General features: G+C 37.3%; 1 protein-coding gene across 1 annotated transcript in view; it reads left to right on the top strand.

Annotated features, from left to right (window-relative positions):
- Window positions 1-10,767: 10,767 nt before the first annotated feature.
- LOC113053595 (zinc finger protein 804A-like) overlaps window positions 10,768-21,550 on the top strand; it is a 48,683-nt gene continuing 37,900 nt past the window's right edge. The window contains exon 1 of the mRNA XM_026218728.1: window positions 10,768-11,428. Within this exon, the coding sequence (XP_026074513.1) occupies window positions 11,318-11,428 (111 nt within the window). The 5' untranslated portion in view covers window positions 10,768-11,317. The remainder of the gene's footprint in view (window positions 11,429-21,550) is intronic.

Here is a 21,550-nt window from a genome sequence, read left to right as displayed (position 1 = left end):
TGATGATGCTACAGTATGCACCTACTTTAGAGTTAAATCTCTGGCTTGTGTGACTAACAGTCTTTGTCTAGTAGGAGCAAGAGGGCAGACTGTCTTGTCAAGCAAGAACAGAGCAGAGTGCTGACAGTTTCTGAGACCTGGCAGTATCTAAGAATAAATACCGGTTCTGAACAAAGTAGCCCAGAATTGCTGGTATTATGTTCCTGTGAGTACCGTCCCACTTCATGCATCGGCTCTTCATCAGTAGCAAAGTATATGTTTTTGTTGGATAATTTATCATGCATACTGTATGCCCCAAGTCCCCCATCAGAGTAGCAGTACCAATTGAGATAATTTAGTGATGATGACTTCATTAAAGTGATGTTAATTGTCATATGAACAGATACAATGACAATTATGAAATGGATTTGATGTGCCACGCTCGCAAGTGGGTATTTTTCCAGATCTCTTGGGATGTCAGGTAATTGCTGCTTTACTTAGCTGCCTGGTGTAATCGGTGCCACAGCTCACAGTTTATTCATAAAGGGTTGATTTGCTGATGAGCTTAGTGAGTGCAGCTATTTTTGTACTGACACAGGTCTCCACAATCACCATTTGGTATGTTAGAACTAGTCAGCTGGACAAACCATTTCCGTATTTTTAGCATGTTTTCCTGTACAACTATCTAATCAGAATATAAGGTGTTACAGCGTTGAATAATCAGCCTTGTTTAGATATTTATGTTTACTGAAAAACACAATAAAAAAGCCTAGATAATAGATTGTTGTTTTTTTTTTTTTGCAGTTTATGGATCCACAGCTTCACCGTATTTATTTCCTTCTGATGAACAGAAGTGAAAGATCATAATATAAATGCTATTTGAAATGGGTTGTGAAATTATATGTGCCACTGTAGTGCACACAGTTGATCATCTTGCATATTGAATTCTTCAAGTGCTTTTACTCTCCAGTCAATTCGTTTTATTGACTCGCACATATGTGCTATATTCAAAGCTTGTGGTGTTTCATTTAAAAGCAGACACACAGAGATTCAAGAGATATGCAGTTAAAGCTCTTTCATCTTTAATATAGATATTTTCTCACTTACTATCACTTGATACAATACATTCCTCTCTGTCAAATCCTGTTCTGGGATTCGAATACCACGCCAATCTAACTTAGTGTGCTGCTTGGGTTAATACACGACAACTATAGCCTATTCACAAAGCTCCTTTATTTGCATATTTACAGAATTTCTGCACTCTTGATAACAGACTCTTTGTTAGCTGTCAGGACTATAGAAAGATTATTATTAGATTATGTAAAGATGCTTTTTAACCAATGCAATTTACAGTACACTTGATAGGGAGCAGAGCCGCTGGTGTAATATGGGGTTAAGTGCATTGCTCACAGGCACAATGGTTATACAGAAACTCAACCATTCCATAGATCTCATATCACTTTCTATTCAGTTTCTATTTAATCTGCGTTTCCAGCTCTGATCTTTAACACACTTCATTCCCATTCATTAAAGAGATTTCTATTGTCATTACCCTATAGCACTGACCCAGGATATTGTACACTTAGCAAGCCGATATAAGGTTGTTTTTTATTTCTTGTAGGGTGCATAATATATCTGTACCATACTGATTATCGATCCTGTATTTACCCCCTTTTTTTACACTTAGATTACGTTTGCTGTTGTTGAACACTGACTTCAAGGAACAAGTCATGCAAAAGTGAAAATTCAGTCATCTTTTACATATAGTAAAGGTAAAAAAATTATTCTGCAGTAGATGAGTATATTATGACAGATTTTTGAGTGAAGAGAATCCTTAATAACATTACACTGTAAAAATGTATATGATCAGTGAATCATGGCAGCTTATATTTTTACATTAACCGATCAAAATAAGTTAAGCAATTTCAGCTTTTTTTTTTAAAATTCATTTCTATTTTTTAAGTCATTTTAATATAATTAAAGTTGAAATGACTTAAAGTTGAAATGACACAACCTAGTTGATTATACTTAAATTTAAGGCTGAACTTAAGACTTTAACTTTATCACTTTGAAATAAGTGATTTATTTTATTAATTTCCTAACAGTATCAGATGTAATCTTTAACAAATCTCAAAATCAGTAATGTTATGATGTCTAAATTCACCTGGAGCCTTTAAAATAGTTTGTCAAAATTAGTTTTTTTCATTTAGGACTAAGTGGTATCAAATTTTGACATTTGGTATTTGTTGGTTTTCAAGCATAGTTAATTATTGGTTTATAAATCACCGAAGCACTGAAATATAAAGCACATTATTGGTTTATAAATCACTAAAGCACTGAATTAGGGCAATTTAGGGGAAGTCATGGCCTAATGGTTAGAGAGTTGGACTCCCAATCGAAGGGTTGTGAGTTCGAGTCCTGGGCTGGCAGGAATTGTGGGTGGGGGGAGTGCATGTACAGTTCTCTCTCCACCTTCAATACATGACTTAGGTGCCCTTGAGCAAGGCACTGAACCCCCAACTGCTCCCCGGGCGCCGCAGCATAAATGGCTGCCACTGCTCTGGGTGTGTGTTCACAGTGTGTGTGTGTGTTCACTGCTCTGTGTGTGTGCACTTCGTTGGGTTAAATGCAGAGCATGAATTCTGAGTATGGGTCACCATACTTGGCTGAATGTCATGTCACGTCACTTTCATTATTTATTTATTGAAACAGGTGCCAATCCTTTGAATGGATACTATAACAGTCTTGTTGGCAATGGATGAATACTAACCATGATTATATATAGGCTACATTAAGTAGATCTTACGATCTGAAAGGCATTTACAGACAGCACAGGTCCTCTGCTCCAACAGCAGACACACAGGAGCCCAGCAATTACAGCAAAGAGCACTTTCACAACAAAAAGTATGTTTGGACATCAAAACTAAACACAACTCTCCAATCAACTGATTGGAGATTATCCATTATAATCTAAGAAGAAAGACATAGCACCTTGAGAAGGACATTGCAGTAAAATGAAGTTAAATCTGTCAGCAGTGTATATGTCACTGATGGATCCTTGCAAATCCTCTTAGTGTTTGTTGAAAGCTCTTTAGTGGACTGATTTTAGCTGTTTTGCCCAGGGGATGTTATTGCAATGTACATTTCTGTGGTCAGTATGTTTGTTTTTGGGAGGTGCAAATATTCCATCACACACAGCTGTGCATGAACACCTCCAAAAGCTCCAGCTGGGAGGATCAGCACTCCCTTCAGTGGTAGATGGATGAGATGAACTAAGATAGGGCAGAGCTCCGGGGGAGATGCTATCATATAGTCCCTGTTGTTGCAGAAACAATAAAAATCCCAGCTGCCTCAGAGGAAAAGGACGCTTTTAAGCCTGGACTCATGGTAAGAAGCCTGACTAACAGCGAGTAAACTGTTAAAGGCTAAATCCCAGTGGATATGAGCAGGTTCACTTACGAGTACAGATGTTATTAATTGGCAACATTTGAAAGGAGTTGAGTCTTTGAGTAAGTTTGACTTGCACTGTGATGGTACATTTCAGATTTGTTATGGTTTGTTAAAATAGAAACATTTGACTTATTTCACTCTGCCATGGATAATTTAGATTAGAAACATGCTACTAAATCCACCAAATAATGTGACAATGTTCCGTAAACAGAACGCATAATAGTCTTTTAGATTTGTGTTGGGTTACTTACATTTGTTTCATTACAAAAATCCCTCTTAAAATGATTTCTGGGAGTATTCACTGAATCCTGCGCATGTAATGAATGATTTGGTGCGATTTAAATTTAAACCACTTGAAAGGATTTAGGTTTTTTTTCTAGAAGAACATGGCAGCTGGCATGTTTCCTGTGAAGGCTTTGCTCATGGTGTATGGATATTCAACAATGACAGAATAGTGCTTGCAGAACAAAACCCATCCCTAGAGGACAAGGAGGTGTTGAGGTGTCTCCACACCAGTTTCACCTCTATAATTACTGACAAAACCTCAGAGGACTTGGAAATGGAAATAGATGGAAAAGGTGATTAAAAATACAAGCAATTTAAATACACCTAGACATCTTCATAGGCGACCTTGCTTGCCTGATTGAGGGAGGAATAAGGGAAAATAAGGGAAAAGTAATTACATTTATAATTACACTGTTGACCCTTACTTTACACCTTAACCCACCCTTAAACTTACCCATACCTCCAACCCTATCCCTAACCTTACCCCTATCCCACCTCAATAGCAGCAAAAGTGTTTTACAATACAATATGAACACAATAAGTACATTGTACTTATCTTTTTATTTAAGTACATAGTAGTTAAGGCCAGCTAATATAAAGTGAGATCAACTTTTTATTTTATTTGTAATATCTATATATTTATTATAGTATAATTTAAATATACTTAAACTTAAGGTAAGAGCTTAATTAAAAATTTATTCTAAAAAGCATTTTTATTATAATTTAAATATACTTTACTTTTTTTTTTTTTGCGAGACATTCATTAAAACTTATTGATTTGAAAGACTGTTTGCCTGTGTGTTGCCATGAATGTGAAATGGCTTTTAGACAATCAATATTGTTGATTAATTTTTTGGTGTCTCCCCAGCTCACTTTATTATGCTTCTGCGTCACAATTGATTTGTTTTTCTTGTTCAAGTAGCAAACCATTAATCTGTTACCCTGACATACAAACTCTGAATATTGATAGATATTATATATCTGCTTTCCCCCCCTTCTGATGAACATTCTTGCAGTGATGAATTTGATATTTTAAAACAACTTATAAATCACTTTCATTCACCTTATCAAAACTGCATCACCCTTTCACTGTAATTTATGTGCAGAACTGGCCTGTGTTCATTTTATTTTTTTCTTTCTAAAAAAAATTCTGAGCTCATCAGTGTCACTGCCTGTTAAGAGGATGGCTCTGCTTCCTCTAGATTCAGAAGTGAGGCTGATTCAGATTGAGGTGATGTATTTTTAACATACATGTTTGCTCTCCTCAGAGACTCTGAATGGAGGCACAATATGTATGCTAATGCAGCTTGTCTACTATAAAAGGGATAATATCACTTTGAATATAAAAGAGATGGCAAGAAGACGAAGAGGAAAAAAGGAATTCCACTGCAGGAATTCTGTTTGTACGGTATTTACTTATGCATTTTCCAGTTTATTTATGTCTTTCAACCACTGTTGTTATACATTCATAGTGTAATCTATATCTGAATCACAGAAATCTATTATTATGTAATTTGTTATATAGTGTGTTTGACACCAGTATTGGGAGTAACCAAATAAAGTGCCAGTGATACTTACTGTAACTGCATATTTAGTAACATGCCAGTAGCTCAGCTGTTTTGAAAATATGACATTCCCAGTAACAAGCTTTGTTTCTTTTTTTTTCAAGCAATGCTACATTAAAGTTACAAAATGCAAAATCACTGCTTTTGTTACATTGTTTTGTTTACACAGCTTTACAGTCGAGTGGACTGAAATAAATAAATCAAATGAACTGTTTTAAAATGCACACTATCTCTATCTTTCATATCTGCTGTCAGTTCTGATGTGTTTGGATATACTGGACCTTCCATTTCCATTGGGAAGAATTAACAAGAAGCAATATCAGACAGTCTATCTTTCACTTTTAAAAAGTAAAGTCATTTAACAACATCACAGCACACATTTAAATATTTCGATTTGCGTAATGCGTAATTTGCGTAAACAATACTTTTTCACATACTCTCAAATAGCAGGCAGTATGCTAGTAATTCTGAAGGTGGCAGTTGACATCACCCATGTCAGTAGAGGGCTTCTTGCATGCAAATCAACTTGTGTTGAAAAGAATAGAAATGTAGAGACCGCTTCAATATCAGGGAGTGTGTGAAACTACTCATTCTTTATGCTATCATGCCTGAATCACTCCATCGCCAGAAAAGATCCCCAGTGCTGTGAAGTGTCATTTACAGATTTCTAGCATGCAGGAGGGGTATGCGCTTTGTACAGCCACTACAGAGTATTTTTAGAATCCACCTTTGTAGTTGCCGTGGAAGCTGGGCTAATAAACTGCTCGTCTCTGAGGCCCATCAACTTTTTTTTGCTCAAAAGTGAAGCAAGAGCGGCTTTGGTTTTGCTAGATTAGCACCCATAGGAATATAAGCCCCTGATATCAAGTCAGGCAGAGACGACTGTGTCCAGATCGATAATTTTCTAAAGGGTAAAGTGATTACTGTGTGGTTATTGAATTTTAGGTACAACTGCAACACAGAAGTCCATTTACACTCCGACTGTAAAACTGGGTTAGAAATGACAATTTTCCAAAATGACTTTACCTCAGATGCGGACCCATTCATTTAACTAATTCATTTGTTTCAGTGATTTTCGCTTTAGCTACCGTCACAGATATTTTCACAACTCTTAATATGGCTATGGACGTACGTGGCATCAAAGCCGTTTCCCTTTGAACTCTGTTTCTCAGGGTATCATCAAAGGTTCAGCTGACCTTCCATAAGCGGCTCTATTAAGAGAACATCAGAGTGGTTTTACAGGCTGTCTCGACCCATTATGTCAGGCTTGCATGATAGCATTAGGGCAACAACATGACAGACATGTTCAAATAAACTTAAATACGTCAGATTGTGACACGAGTTAAACAAGTTTCAAATGTTCCCTTGTGCTACAAATTAACGACTTAATTAATTTGGGAGCAGGCTACGGTTCAGAACGTCACAGCCTGATGTCCATATGGCACACTGAGAGGAAACCTTCAGTTCTTATCTGCCACATGGTATAAAACACATTCTGCAATCCAAATGTGCCAGAAAATAAGTTATAGCTTTGCTTTTCAAAGTCATTATTGCATAATTCATTTCAACTAATAGTACACCTATAAAGCAGCTACAGTTTTTTTTTAGTTGCTCTTGCACTAAGATCTTTATACCCCAGCACCTTGAGAGACTTTCTGCAAATATGTCTGAGATTAAGTGGGGCAGAATCTTCCAGCTGGTCAGACCCTCTGACATTGTCTGTTCTTCTGTCAGCTGGGTGAAGTCTGAGTAGTTTTCCCTAAGCAGCAGTCGGCTCATTGCTCCATATGTACTCTTGAGCTCAGAGCTTTAAATCTGTTGGAGCTGTGTTTTTGTTGCCAAAAAGTTCCCTTGTTTAACAAAGCTCTCTGTGTGTTATCCTTTCAGATTCACTTCTCTCCCTTTGCCAACATGAGCAACTGTAGCGAAACAACATGGCGTAGCTGCTGTTCAGTTTGAAGGGAGAACATACCCCACGGTTACACAGTTTTAGCTCATTTTTAGTCTAGAATTAAAATGTCGCATAGTTGCATATGCTCTACATTGCACTCTGTACACTGCAAACCATAAATATTACAGAAGTATATGCACGGGGATGTGCTTGAAACCTGCACACAGTAGTGGTGTTTCATTCATGAATAAATACTACTGTACTTTTATACTACTACAATGCATGCATTCTACTTTTGTTACATCGCAACATTATGAGTTACTTTAGTTAAGAATTAAACAGTTAAGTGAATGATTCTGTGATTTGATGCAAAATTGCGGCATTAAAATAACTTCATAAATTACATATCGCCACCTACTGGTATACTGGTTTAATCTGCAGAAAGGATTAGTGAATGCATCAGAACTAATCATTTTAGTGAACTGATTCAGGAGAACTGATTTATCAAGGAATGTAAATCACAACTCCACTGGAATACAACACTTATTTTATGTGCATTAGCTTTATTTAAAAATGTACGCAGGGTTTGTAATAAAAATCTTTTAGTGAATTATAAACAGCATTATGGTTGCAAGCTATAAATAGAATATAAGGACACTGTATTTAGAATGTAAGTTTAATCCACATTCACAATCCACATTCCATTCAGGTCTATTGGAATCCAGAATATGAACCTCTCAGCAGAAATCCTGTTCTTCTAACAGCACTTCAGTTGAAAGTTTTCTGTCATGCTGGCAAAAACTTTCCTACTACGTCTGAACCACGCAGGGAAAGATGACAGCAGATCTGTTTAATTGCTATGTTTACAATTTCTGGAACTGCTGTGCTAACACATAAGAGAAATGAAAGTTATTGCATGCATGGCTGCATATTATAGAAGAATAATGGGGTTTTGTAATTTTCTGGTTTATGAAATGTCATGCATGTTGGGTGGGAGGCAGCGCCGAGGCAATCGCACAGGTAGCAATCAGTCAAAGCTAATTTTGTGTTTGTGCACTCAGCTCATTGTTCAGATCTGAATGCCATTATTATAAAGAACAAAGCCTGTCCTTTCCAACAACTGCGCTTTATCATCAGACCATGAAACAGCACTGTAGTTACAAGATTTGCCACTGTAGCTGTGTCTTTGTTGAGGAGTAACTGAGAGAAATGACTTTGGGTTGGGTCTGTATGTGTAGTAGATGTTAAAAAACAAAAAAGACAACACCTTTTACTGCCTTTTCTTGATAATGAACAGGCACGTCCTGCTTTCCAAGATACAGTCATCTTAAGTCTGCTGATTGCAGAATATATCAACATTGTTTTCTGAAAAGAATGGAACCACCCACACGTAAGTTATTTCTAAAGCCTTTACTGGTTTTGCATTGTCTTGAACTGCAGAGGTTGGTGGGCAGCTCAATGAGTATTGACAGAAAGACAGATGGAAACAGGGGGCCAATCTGCCTTATGTGCATGCCCTTAACTGAATACCACTGTATGCTGCATGACCACACTGATGTCACCAATGAAGTGGGGCTTTTCACTTGCAACAAATCTCCCTGACATCTGACAGCTCATACTATAGCAGTTCCGAGGAAAACTTTCTTCCTCCTCTTCCCTACTGTTGCAGTTATTACCCAATGATATGTCTCTACATAGAATTAGATGATACTTTAAGGTAAAGCGGTTCATGCAACATTGTTTCCATTAGTTTACTAATAACAGTCTTCTTGTGTTTGCAGTTATCGGCTGGTTAAGGGGAAGAGATGCTTCTTTATCGGAAATGCATTTGATGTTTTCTCTCAGCGAAATGGTCCACCACACTCATTATAAACCAAATGATTCAGTGGTCAATAAATGCATTTAGATAAATAATGAATGATGATTTGTTTAAGCAATTTAAAGCCCATCTCAAAATCATCCATCTTTTGCAAATCTGTAAAGTTTTCTTTTTTTGTTTTTACGGATGCAGGTATTGCTGAATTGAATTAAAAACGGAATGCTTTTACTTTGCTGGAAATATAATCAGTTCTTGTACAGCATGAGTTTGTGTGTGAGATCAATTTTGAGTTTTTTGTGTGTAAGATCAATTGTTTTATTTGTAAACCTTTTGACCCAGTTGTCTGCTGTCCACATGTAGAAATAAAAATATATATGTTTGAATTTATATATATGTATGTATGTGTGTATATATATATATATATATATATATATATATATATATATATATATATATATATATATATATATATATATATATATATAATAGTTTAGTAAAAAAACAATTAGTGGCATTCTAAAGTATTTAATTTGTGGTCAAAATTCCAACAAAACCGCCAACATGATATCTGCAGTGTTTCATAATCTGCAAGTTATCTAGGACCAATTTCTTTAATGATATCTAGACTCCCTCTTTATGAACAAATCATTTTGCAGAATAGGCTCAAACACTTATGAAATGAATAACAGCATTTGTTCTCCCATTTGAAATCAGCCCCTGATGGTTCATTTTAATTGGCAGTTGGTCACATTGCTTTCCAAGATATCTGTCTTCCATTCCGCTCAATTATGCTGCAGTCTCAAACATGCCAAGACGTCTTCCTGTGGCCACTGCGGTAGTTTTCATTAGTATAATCCATGAACAACATATTTCCTATCATTTTAATTTGTAGAATTATTGCAAAGTTACCAGTTACAATGTCTCTTAACATATTGAAAGACACATTTGTACACATTTGTACATGTGCGCACCCACTCGTCTTGCCCCTTACATCTGACTCTCTTACTGTATGCAATTTAGAATTGATTCAGAAACTGTGTTGCTTGGTTACGAGGCATTATTGCTCTTCTAAAATTGGGGGTGGGAAGGGAACTCTCTCTCTGGCATGTTTCATGCAGCCACATGCTCTGTAGAAGCTGGTACGGTTCTCTCTTTCTTTCTTTTTCTGTTTAGAGCTGCAGTCAGTGTAGTCCTTAGGTATGCAATGCATCCAGAGATCTCTGACACAGGATTCCCAATACTCAAGCTCCACTCTGTTTTGAAGCTTGTTTTTTCAGTCTTCATTAAAATAAAATGAGTTAAAAATTCCTGTTTGATCTTTCTTCGGTTAGCATCTTTTTACATTTTCTTCATAAAGAAGTCATGAATCTTCAGTTCTGTCATTTCAGCATGTAAATAACTATTATAGTAGTTGCTTTATGGATTTCTACACTTCCTCATTAGGAAAAACCCAAAATGCATGTAAACTGCACCACCTGGGACTGTTGATTTGCAGGTATCTGTGTCCGTAGAACATATAAATCTTTTTTTTTTAAGCTCTCGAACACATTAACCTGATAAAAGATGGATGATAATGGATGTAACACATACCGAAGCCTCTATCTCAGCACCTCAGCCTTCCTTTACCTGCTCCTGACTGCTGCCTCAGCTCCTTCCTAAGAAAGAACATGCTCACGAGCGAGAGGGAGAGAGAGAGCACTAATGAGGGAGAGAGAGGGGGTGTGTGAGAAAAAGATGCTGAATCCTGGTTGGCTAGAGAGAGTAGAGGCTGACTCAGTGGATATGGAAGAGCAGCATGTGACAGATGCAATTCTCATCCCAGTCCTCACCATCAGACCAGAGGCTTGTTCACCATTGGCCCCGTTCATTGGAGCGGCAACGCACGGCACACTTTAACACCATGCTCTCCTTTGCCAGACCCAGTGGAGCTTTCTCACTAGCGCGTATCAGTTGCACAACGAGCAGGAGACTCAGCCCAGACACACTTCAGCCCAGCGCAGAGAGCCGAGACTGAGGAAGACGAAAAAGAGCAGCTCTGCCTTACTGTCTTTCCCGTTGTACGGAAAAGGAGAGAGCTGGATAACGCATTGCTGGAGGCTACTACAAAAAGCAGAGGCACGTCAGAAAAATCCCACAAAGTGACTGTAACAGACTGATGTTCGAGGATCCGAGAGGATGAGGGAACACGCTCTCTCCGTTCCTGACTGAGGGAAAAAAGTGAGCTTGTGCCTTTCATCTGAAAGAGAGAAACAAAAGAAAAGGCTTGTTGGGTGGACTTGTTTCACTCTCTCTTGGCTGGACTCTGTGCATGGAAGCTTCGGGTCCCCCATGGCGTGTTACTATATTGTCATCAGCTCCACACATCTCAGCAATGGACACTTTCGAAACATCAAGGGAGTTTTCCGAGGTCCCCTCAGCAAGAACGGCAACAAAAACTTGGTAACTACCCTGTCTTCCTTACTGATGTGTGTTTGCTCATGTGCCTAGGAAGTGTTTGCATCAGATTTGAAGCTAGAAAATGTTGCTTCTTGAAAAAAACTAAGTAACAAAGTACTGTGAAAAAACTTCACGTCAAACAGACGAGTATAATTAATTAATATTATGATAACTATAGTAAAACCAATCTGTAAAAAGGGCTAACCTGCAGTTGTTATATTTCAGTTAAATCATGTATTTAGGTTGATAGAGTGATGTTAAATGGTTTTGACTTGAATAAGACCATTTAATTTAGATGTTACCATTTTTTTCATTTTAGATGAAATTGTATTTTTAATGATGGGTTATAAGGAAGTTATAAGAAATCGCCTTGTAACATGAACATCAAAGTGAAACTGGCAAAGCAATAATCCCTCTGGAAAAGTGTTGCAAAATGACTTCACGTTCAGTACTTCCTGTTTATGAGGAAAGTTGCTGATGGAGAAAGTGAGTTCGGCTCTGACCATAACTAAATACCTAACAGATGGATAGGGATCAAATTAATCTCTACTCACAGTCACAGCCTGGGATTTAGTCTAACCGTACTTTTCAGGTTTTACCCTTGAAATAATCCTCCTGATTTTGCTCTCACAAACTGCCTCTATTTCCGCACTAACTCTGCTGTAAATCCGCCATATCTAGGGCAGCTCAAAGGGGAATTTTAAAACAAAATCAGCGTTAGTAAAATATTATTTTTCATAATTACTCTGTGAGCAGTTTGAAGATTGTTTTTCAATTCTTTGGCGAGTTAAGCAGGATTATAAATACAAAGTAATACGATGAATGATTCAGCTGTACAGTGTAATTTAATTAAAGTGCTCTGCTCCTGAATGGAAGCATCTTTCAAAGCTTTTAAATGTGTAAGTGAAATTTCATACTCTCTTTCACTGCTTCCTTCTCAAGCTTGCCCGTGTCATCTCTGTCAGTTGGGGGAACAGAGATGTCTTGACAGCAGCCTCCTCCTTTCAAAAGAATCAAAAATGATTGGAGATGAAATATTGAAGCTCTTGGCTTGGGATCAAGCGCCAAGGCTGCTCATCTGCCTCCCCCTCCAGCTGAAAGGTTAATACTTAGGGAACGTTTGGGTGGCTTAACTGTGAATGCAGCAACAGATTGTTTTGTCGAGCACGGACGAAAAGTAGGTTTCAGTGGCCGTTGTCAGCTTGATCTCAATTATCAGATTTGACACATCTCCCACTCTGTTGCAGGGAGAATCTGGTGTCAGTGAATGTAAAATTACAGCTGAGCATTGTGTACATCACTGCCACCACTGTAACAGTAAAGTTTGTTCATTACTCCCGCCGCTGTATAAAGCAGCTGTAAGTCTCATATACTCTTGCACACACACTCTCAGATGTAAGGGAATGAAAGGCAGCCTAAGAAAGCTGTGCTTATCCCAGCGCTGGTGCAGTGCCATCTGGCTCCTTTTCCTGGTGCAGTGATATTTTAGTCCAGAAGAAAAGCTTTGTGCTGTAAAACATTTGTTCAGCGTGGCTCAGATGCAGAGGAAAGGAGAGGGGGAAGGATAATAACAATGTAACTGTGAAAGTGAGAGTGCTCCCATAGTCACTCTTATAATATGATGGACTTTTCTGCTATGAAATACATTGCCACTCGGTGAAATCTATCTTTGTAATTAGAGGGACTTGCTCTCTTGGGTTTCTCCAACCCGATCTCACGGCAATTCATACATTTTTCACAAGGGGGCTTATTCGTACGAATTCGTACGACCACACTCATACAAATTCATACGATTGTTGCCAAATCGTACGTATTTTACGAGTTGCACAATTTGTATGAATTTGTACGAATGACCTAAACCTAACCCCGCCCCTAAACCTAACCGTCACTGGGGTCATATAAAATCGTACGAGTGAGGTCGTACAAATTCGTACGAATAAGTCACCTCGTAAAATACGTACAAATTGGTCGTGAGATAGTGTTGGCTTCTCACCACATCAGAAGGCTTGGTTTAAGTGAAAGCGTCGACCTGTTGATAATGCTCAGAGGAAAATGAAAACAAGACAAGTTGTGCATAGCTTGCGTATTTAATGACTCATAACAGCGACTTTGACACAGAGTACATTGTACTTGCGATAGTTGTGGAGAAGAGATTAGACCATTGCATAAAACAGAACATTTAACAATGCCTGGAAACTTACCGTTAAACAAATTATAAATTAAATGACAATTTTGTTAAAACTTTTTTTATTATTATTATTAATATTATTATTAATAACATTATATTTTGTTTCATTTTACATCACTTTTTGGAATTTGTTAAATTATAGAAGAGCAGAAAAGGAATCTTTATATCATATACTGTATCCTGTCTATAGTTCCTTAAATTAGAAGACTCCAACAATACCCTCTTTTATGCCTTTTATTTTCTTATGGTTAGGTTTGTTGCTTTGCTTTGTTTTGTTTAGTTTAGTTTATTTTCCAGGTGGAATAAGGCAGAAAAAAACATCATACTATGCTGCTAAACTGAACGAGTAGCTAGTTGAAGCTGTCCCGTGTCAGTGGACTCTTACAAAGTCAGACACTGAGTGGAATATTGCCCCTTTCATGAATATGCATATAAATGGGGTTATTTCAACGCTGGTATTGATTTCCTCACAGTCGCTGCTAAGTCAGCCCATATCCCCGCTGAGCTGTGATGTGAGCATCCCTTTCTACTCAGTGATGCCCCATTCAGACACTGCTGTGCTCTGGGAAAGGATCCTTACAATGAACATCTATACAGTATGTATGGCCATAATGCCTCTATTGGCAGATGCATGGCAGTGTGAACAGGTGTTATAATCAGCTCTTGTGCTGATTGCACAGGGGTTGTGGGCGATTGTGTAGATTGGATGTTGCTAACGTCATTTGCATAATTGTCCAGCACAAAAAGCACAAAATTCTGTGAAGTCCTAATCACCATCGCCTGTGTGCAAAGGCTGAGGCAGCAGCAAACTAGTTAATCGCAGAGAGCGAGCGAGAGAGAAAGAGATTAAAACAGTGGGAGGAAAGGGATTGAAAAAGGGCAAAATGTTATTATGTTCCTCTTACCCTTTGTCTTTCCCTGCTGGGAAAACTGCTCTGACAATTTGCATTGTGGGTACACAATGCGTATGTGTGTGCAGACGTGCTCTGAGTTCCTTCCTAATTGAGAATTACAGCAGAAATCCGGCTCTAGAAGTGACCAGGCCCCCATGCACAAGCTCTGCTGCGCGATAATTAATGTAGTGGCGCAGACGATTAGCCTCTGCAACCTTTTACCACATTTTACTGCGTGGCCCCATCCAGGTGCGAGGGAGAAATGAGCGTTTAGATATCACACCATGCAGCATGCATTATTTACAGACAGGTAGAACCCAGGGCTTGTCATCACTGCTGAACGCAGACAGATGTAGTTAACTTTACACACGCCCGAGACAAATGTGTGGCACACTCATTCGGCTGATTAAAATTCACTCCATTCATGGCCTTCTGTTACTCATAAACGCCAGGTTCATTTAAATACCCTGAACGTGGCGTTTTGCCTGCTAGTGCTGCATCAATTTCATTTCACAGTGCTGTTAACTTTATAACAATGGAATCGTTCTCTCTGAAGCTCGCAGACGCTGTGTTTGTTTCTTTGTGAGTGTGTGTCTGTGTGTGTTTGGGAGGTATTCTCTGTGACAAATCAAATATCTTGCCCTGGTTGTGTTGTTCTCTTCCTCTCTGCACAAAAGAGGCACGGCGCAGATTCCAGGGGCCCTTATAAAAGTGCTAATCCCATGTTTTCTACTGATGGTGAACCTATTTTCACACTGATTCACAGAAAATACCCTATTGAATAAACTGTGTACTTAGAAGGCACAAAGGCACAGTGGGGTTTGACTGTAGGCTTGCTGCTGAGCAATAATAGCACAATTACACTGTAGCATGGCAGCTTTACCCTTTCTCCTTCCTGGATACGTTTCACCTGAAGTTCAGAGATGAAACGTTCTTGGCCATCCTATGCCATCAACCCATTGTTGTTCTCTTACCCTCATAAATATTTAAGTCATTGGTCACAAGGATCTATAATTTACCTGATGTTTCAGTGCAGAATAACGGTGAGACCGATCTACTGCTCTGATGTGCCAGTCTTTATATAATCGCTTGAACTTTGCAAGGCTTTTTTTGTACATGTCGGGAGGGTTTTGCACTCGTAAGCAGTGGAGTAAAAATACCCTTCCAGCCCTGAGCTGTGGCCTTGCTCAGCTGAAGGGCAGCATATAGAGAAGCTTCCTAACAGCGTCTCTGCCTCTTAATGGACGGATACTGCTGTACCATAGACTGTGACATATCCACTCACACCCTGAAAGCACACAATAGTTCACCCAGAAGTGTTCAGTATTTACTATACTCACCTGAATGTTGATGCAAGCCTGGACAGTATGCTGTTATTTTTTTCAGTAGAACGCAAAATGTATGTAGTTTTTCATAATATATAGACATTTCATAGTGACCACTAGCTTTAAAAAGCATAGGAAGATTTTGAAGGTTTAACTTTTTAACGTTTATGCATTTGGCAGACACTTTTATACTTTTACATGCATTGTACATATACTGCCATATACGAAATGGTACTTTCTAAATACTTTTTTATGCTAAATACTTTTTAATAAATTAATCAAATGTGATATTACAGACATAATACTAAAAAATTATTTATTTAGCAAAGAAAAATGCATCACGGTTTCCACAAAAATGTTAATCAGTTCTGTGGTCATATTAGGAAGGTTTCTGAAGGATTATGTGACACTGATGACTGAGTAATGGCTGCTAAAAATTCAGCTTTGATATCATAGGAATAAATTCCAGTTTAAAATATATTTCACTAGAAAACCGTTATTTTAAATTTCATTTTGAGTTCTTCTTTCAAAGTCTTATTGCTATATAATCTAGTCTTCTGCTACATGATAGCTTTATGTCAGCAGTTGACTAAAATGTAAGTCAGTATTAATTGATTCATTTATTATCATCGCAGCATCTCTGGTTTTATTTAATTATATTTGGGCATATGATCAATGCTGTTTGTCGTTAAGGATATGAAAATGTTTTTTTTTTTTTTTTTTTTTTTTTAATAATGTCATGATGACGTTGAATATAAGCAAAAATACTTATTTTCTGTTAAAATTAAATTAAATTAAATTAAATTAAATTAAATTAAATTAAATTAAATTAAATTAAATTAAATTAAATTAAATTAAATTAAATTAAATTAAATTAAATATGTTTGGAATGGTATGAGGTTGAGTAAATGATGACAATTTTCAAATTTATGTAAATTGTCCCTTTAACACTTTATGTGTTTGTAAGTTTATGATAAATAATAGTAATGCAGAGTAACATATGCAGTACAATGGATGCAGTAGGTATGGGAAAGCACAGGTGCAGGGCTGGAAAGAGATCCCTGTGTTTGTGCCAGTAATTGAACGAGTCCCCATCGTTGTACCACAATATGACTGCTGAGAGCCTTTTAATGTTCCCCATTCCTTTGAGTGATATTAGAATGCAGAGCATCCCAGCTGCCTCGTCTTACTTGATAGAAGTGAAGTGCTTCTTTTTCTCTATTTCAAAAACAAGCCAAAACAAAATCCACAGCAGACCAAGCAAGCTTGTAAAAACTGAATAACCCAGCGTCAGACCCTCACTGCTGCCCACCTCCTGCTTTACCGGAGCCGATTGCAGAGAGACGACCGCCGTTAGGCAGAGTTTGCGATTGAGCACAGATGGAGAAGCAGGGAAAGAGGTGCAGAGAGGGGCTGTGTGGAGTCTTCCAGGTGACCACAGTATTTCTGATGAGTTCTGAGTTAAGTGTGTATGAGTTAACTTTATCTCCTACCTCTCTCTATCTCTCCCTTCCTCTGTCTAGTATTCAGATACTTCAGCAAGCAATGATATTATTAGAGTGCTGCATACTAGACCTTTTGTCTTTGACTCAAGTCAATTAACTTCTGCTCTCCTCTCATACTGCTCTTTCATTCTCTCACTCTACCTTAACACATTTTTTATCTTCCTTCTAAATCCAACCTGATCTAATTACTATTCATAAGTATTCATACTTAGAGTGTTTTCTAGCGGACATAAATTTTTTTGTACATTTGGAGCAACACTAAAATGTGTCCTATTCAGGTATTGACAGCATCTCATAGTTTGTGGAAATTATAAGTTAATTTGAATATATATATATTTTTTTATAAATGAGATGTCTACAAATGCAAACGAAAAAATTAAATACTAAACATTTAACACAATTTTCGTATTGTCTCCCATTCCTAATATGGCATTTAATGTTTAATTCCAACCGATTTCTAACCACTGTGCCTGCACTTAATGTGACATGTTAAGATGGTAATGTTATACTGTAACATTAAACGCTGTTCCAAATGTGCTTCAGATTTTTAGCTTTGAGCTTGAATTGAGCTTTTATTATAATTATTATAAATACATTTGCCATTATTATGCAAAATTTCTTGCACAGAAAAGTGAAAATTCCAGCTTAATACAGTTTTTTTTTTCATCTGTATCTGTCCCCTTGCAAAAGCTAGGACATAACTATTTTATAACTGTATGGAATTTTTATGTTTAAAATAAATCGATACACTGATATTGTACATTTCTATGTATATCCAACGAGTAAATAAACATAGACTACCATTTACAAATCAGAAATTGGTACGATTTTTTTTTTTTTTTTTTATAAGAAATATCTTGTGCTTGCATTTAGTCTGCATATATTTAATAAAAAAAAGAAAAATAATAATTTCCTATTTGAATACATATATTTTTTAAATGCTGAATTTTCAGTATCATTACTCCAGTCTTCAGTGTCTCTTGCTCCTTCAGAAATCATTCTAATATGTTGATTTGATGCTTAAGAAACATTTCTAATTATCATTGTGGAAAACTTAATGCTGCTGCTTAATATTTTTGTGTGAAAACTGAACAGGATTCAAGATGTTGAAGTTGAAAACAACAGTAATAATTTGAAAAATTAACCTTTTGTAACAATGTAAATGTTTTTACTGGAAAATGGCTTGGGTCGCCATTAAAGGCAGCGTATAAGTAAACAGGGAATGAGATCACCCTTTTAATAAATCACACATAGGCTCCTTCTGTCAAAAACTACCTAATTAAAGAGAAAGAGAGTACAAGGGCTGTGATGTTTCAGGCAGGTATATCCGAAATTGTAGACACCACAATAATAAAAAAAAGCACGTACCAAAGTGTCTGCAGCAGATAATGCCACAGATGATCCAAATGGTCTAAAAACTGAATGATTCAGTGCCATGAATTTAATAATCCGTGGTAAAATCCAGAAACTAGATGTTATCCAGTACAGACCATCTGAGACAGACAGAAAATCTGAGTGGGTCCTGTCCATGCTGCTGAATCATAAATGTCCCAGAGATGCCAGAGTGATGGTTCTCTAGTTACAATTTACAGTAAATATAGCAGGGACACATTTATAGCACATTTCATTGTCAGCAAGCAGCGTGGTGTGCTGTTGTTATAAATTTAAGTGAATAAAACTTTTATCTTAAACTTGCAGTACACTGCATTTTTTTTTTTTTTTTCAAATATTGTGCAGTTTCTGATCAAATACAATCTGCATTATTGTAGGCCAAAGGGTGCTATGTTAGTATCCTTTTATTATTCTTTTTGTACAAATTATTCTAAAATTATACTGAAACTTGAATACAAAGTTTAAAATAAATAAATAAAACTATAATAATGCTGATGCTTCTGCCTGGAAAGTATGCAGGTGTTTCTAAGAGTGCATTTCCTGTCTAACAATGGAACATTTTCTTCCTCTCCTCCAAAGAGTTAAAAACGGTTTAAAGTCTCTATTTGTGGTTGTTAATTATTCAAGTGTCTTCACCTTCGTCTCTTGGCAAAAAGGAGTCAGGTGGCAGTGGCTGTGCTGTCTCCTGCCAGCCGCCTCTTACTCTGCATCATTTAGATCCGGCAGGTGGAGTCAGGGTCAGACACTGCCACTTGAGCTTCATATCAGACTGATTTATGTTTAAATCTACAAAATAACTGAAGGAAATAGATCCATCAGAACTACCCAATCACCGTAAACATTTACTACAACAGTTCATATTTTACTGGCTACAGTATAGAAACCTTTTTTTTCCCCCTGATTGATACATTCATTTAGCCATTGAATATTGAACTGCAACGTGTGTGCATGACTCTTATTGTGTACTTATGTCTGTGCATTGTTTTCTCATTTCTCTTGTGTGCATTTGTGCTGGTCAGTGTGTTTGTGTGTTTTAAACACATTTAAAATATCTCGCCATGCTTTGCTGGAAGACTGAGCTCTGCACATGAGCAGTTTCTAATGATAAGAATGTGAACTCATTGATGGCGTTCTACTGTGTGCTTAAAGATCATGACATCATGATGAGACATCAGAGAAAAAAAAAAAACTCCCAGAAATTCAGCCTTGGCCTGTCCAATTTGGGCAATGTTATTTTCTACTGAAGCTTCCCCGTCACATTACACAGTGTTCCAAATTATTATGCAAGTGACATATCAATAGGATTTCGGTACAACAATGAGTCAGATTTTTGTTTGTGGTGTTTTTCACATCATTACAGGTAACTGGTATCAATCTCAGACTGGTTTGGTCAATAGTTTGCCAGGTCTTTTTAGGTAAATGGAAACCCTACTTAAAGACACACACACACACACACACACACACACACACACACATATATATATATATATATATATATATATATATATATATATATATATATATATATATATATATATATATAAACTTTTTTCTGTACTTTTGAGAAATGTTATATTTACTTAGTATTAAAAAAGTATTAATAAAAGGAATCAAATGATCTTACCGACCCCAAACCTCTGAATGATAGTGCACCTTATTAAGTTATAAAAATTAATAATGTTTGCAATCTTTTCATGGTTAGATCATTTAGGATCTCTTCCGCTGATCAAGTCTTCTCATTCCGCAGAAACTACTGTATGATCTGGACTTCTGAGTAGAGAAAACCTTCAGCCTTTCATGTGGTAGCCATGGTGATTATTGACATTTAAATCCCTGTTTCAAAGCTTTAATAAACACCAAAGCAGATAACAAAACGATCCTTTTTGAAGTTCGGTTCAGAAAACCGGTTGAATTGGGACCTTAGGATATAAACGTCATTGTTGGCTGTCAGCCGTTTAAAGTCTGTGGTGTCTCACTTCATATACTGCACGTGCCCACGATCACAGCAATTTCACGGCATTGTGCCCCCGCGCTCTGGTGCGAAACCGCTTGTCTTGCGGTGTGCATGGTGGGATGAAAATTTAACAAACAAATAGACACACAGTGCCAAATAAGAGAGTGTTGTGACAAGGTTTCAGCCATAAACTCCATAGCATTCTAAATCTGATTGAAAAGAATAGCTGTTATTGTGTACAGGCCTGTTTTTTTTATCATGTCACAAAGGCTGAGAGACAGTCTGAAAGATAAAGTTTTAATATGTGCATATTTCACACCGCAGAGGCACACATTGCATCAGGCACAGTTGAAAGGTCTCTCTGATTTGGGACGCTGAAGTACTGCAGAATCTCATTTAGCCTCTGAGGCTGACCAAAGGACATGGTGCAGTCTATGGTGTGCATTCTATCCCATAATCCCGCTCTCCCTCCTGATGGCATTCTACATGTAGGACAGTCCCCTCTGAATGACCCCTGTACCCTCTCCTTTCTAATGACATCAACAATCTCACTCTAAACTTCTTCTCATGCATGTTTATTGTAGACGACGCTATCAACACCGATCCTGTAATCAATATCATACAGACTCTCTATTCCGATCCCCGAGTGAGGCTTTGAATCTGAAGACAGATGTATCTGAGAGACAATAAATAAGATTGAAGAGCTGTATTTGTGAATGAGATAATCACTGTGCTAGAAGAGACTGCTGACAACAACAAACCCTTGCATATTTCAGATCTGACCATTAATTCAGTATCTCATGTTGACATACATTATTCCCCTAAAGCAAATTGCACGTCTGACTGAAAAACAGGTCCCTTAAAAGTG

This window comes from Carassius auratus, chromosome 34 (assembly GCF_003368295.1).
Source record: "Carassius auratus strain Wakin chromosome 34, ASM336829v1, whole genome shotgun sequence".
Classification (NCBI taxonomy): domain Eukaryota; kingdom Metazoa; phylum Chordata; class Actinopteri; order Cypriniformes; family Cyprinidae; genus Carassius; species Carassius auratus.
The sequence above is the reverse complement of the archived record's forward strand: the minus strand, read 5'-3'. Positions and strand labels throughout refer to the sequence as shown.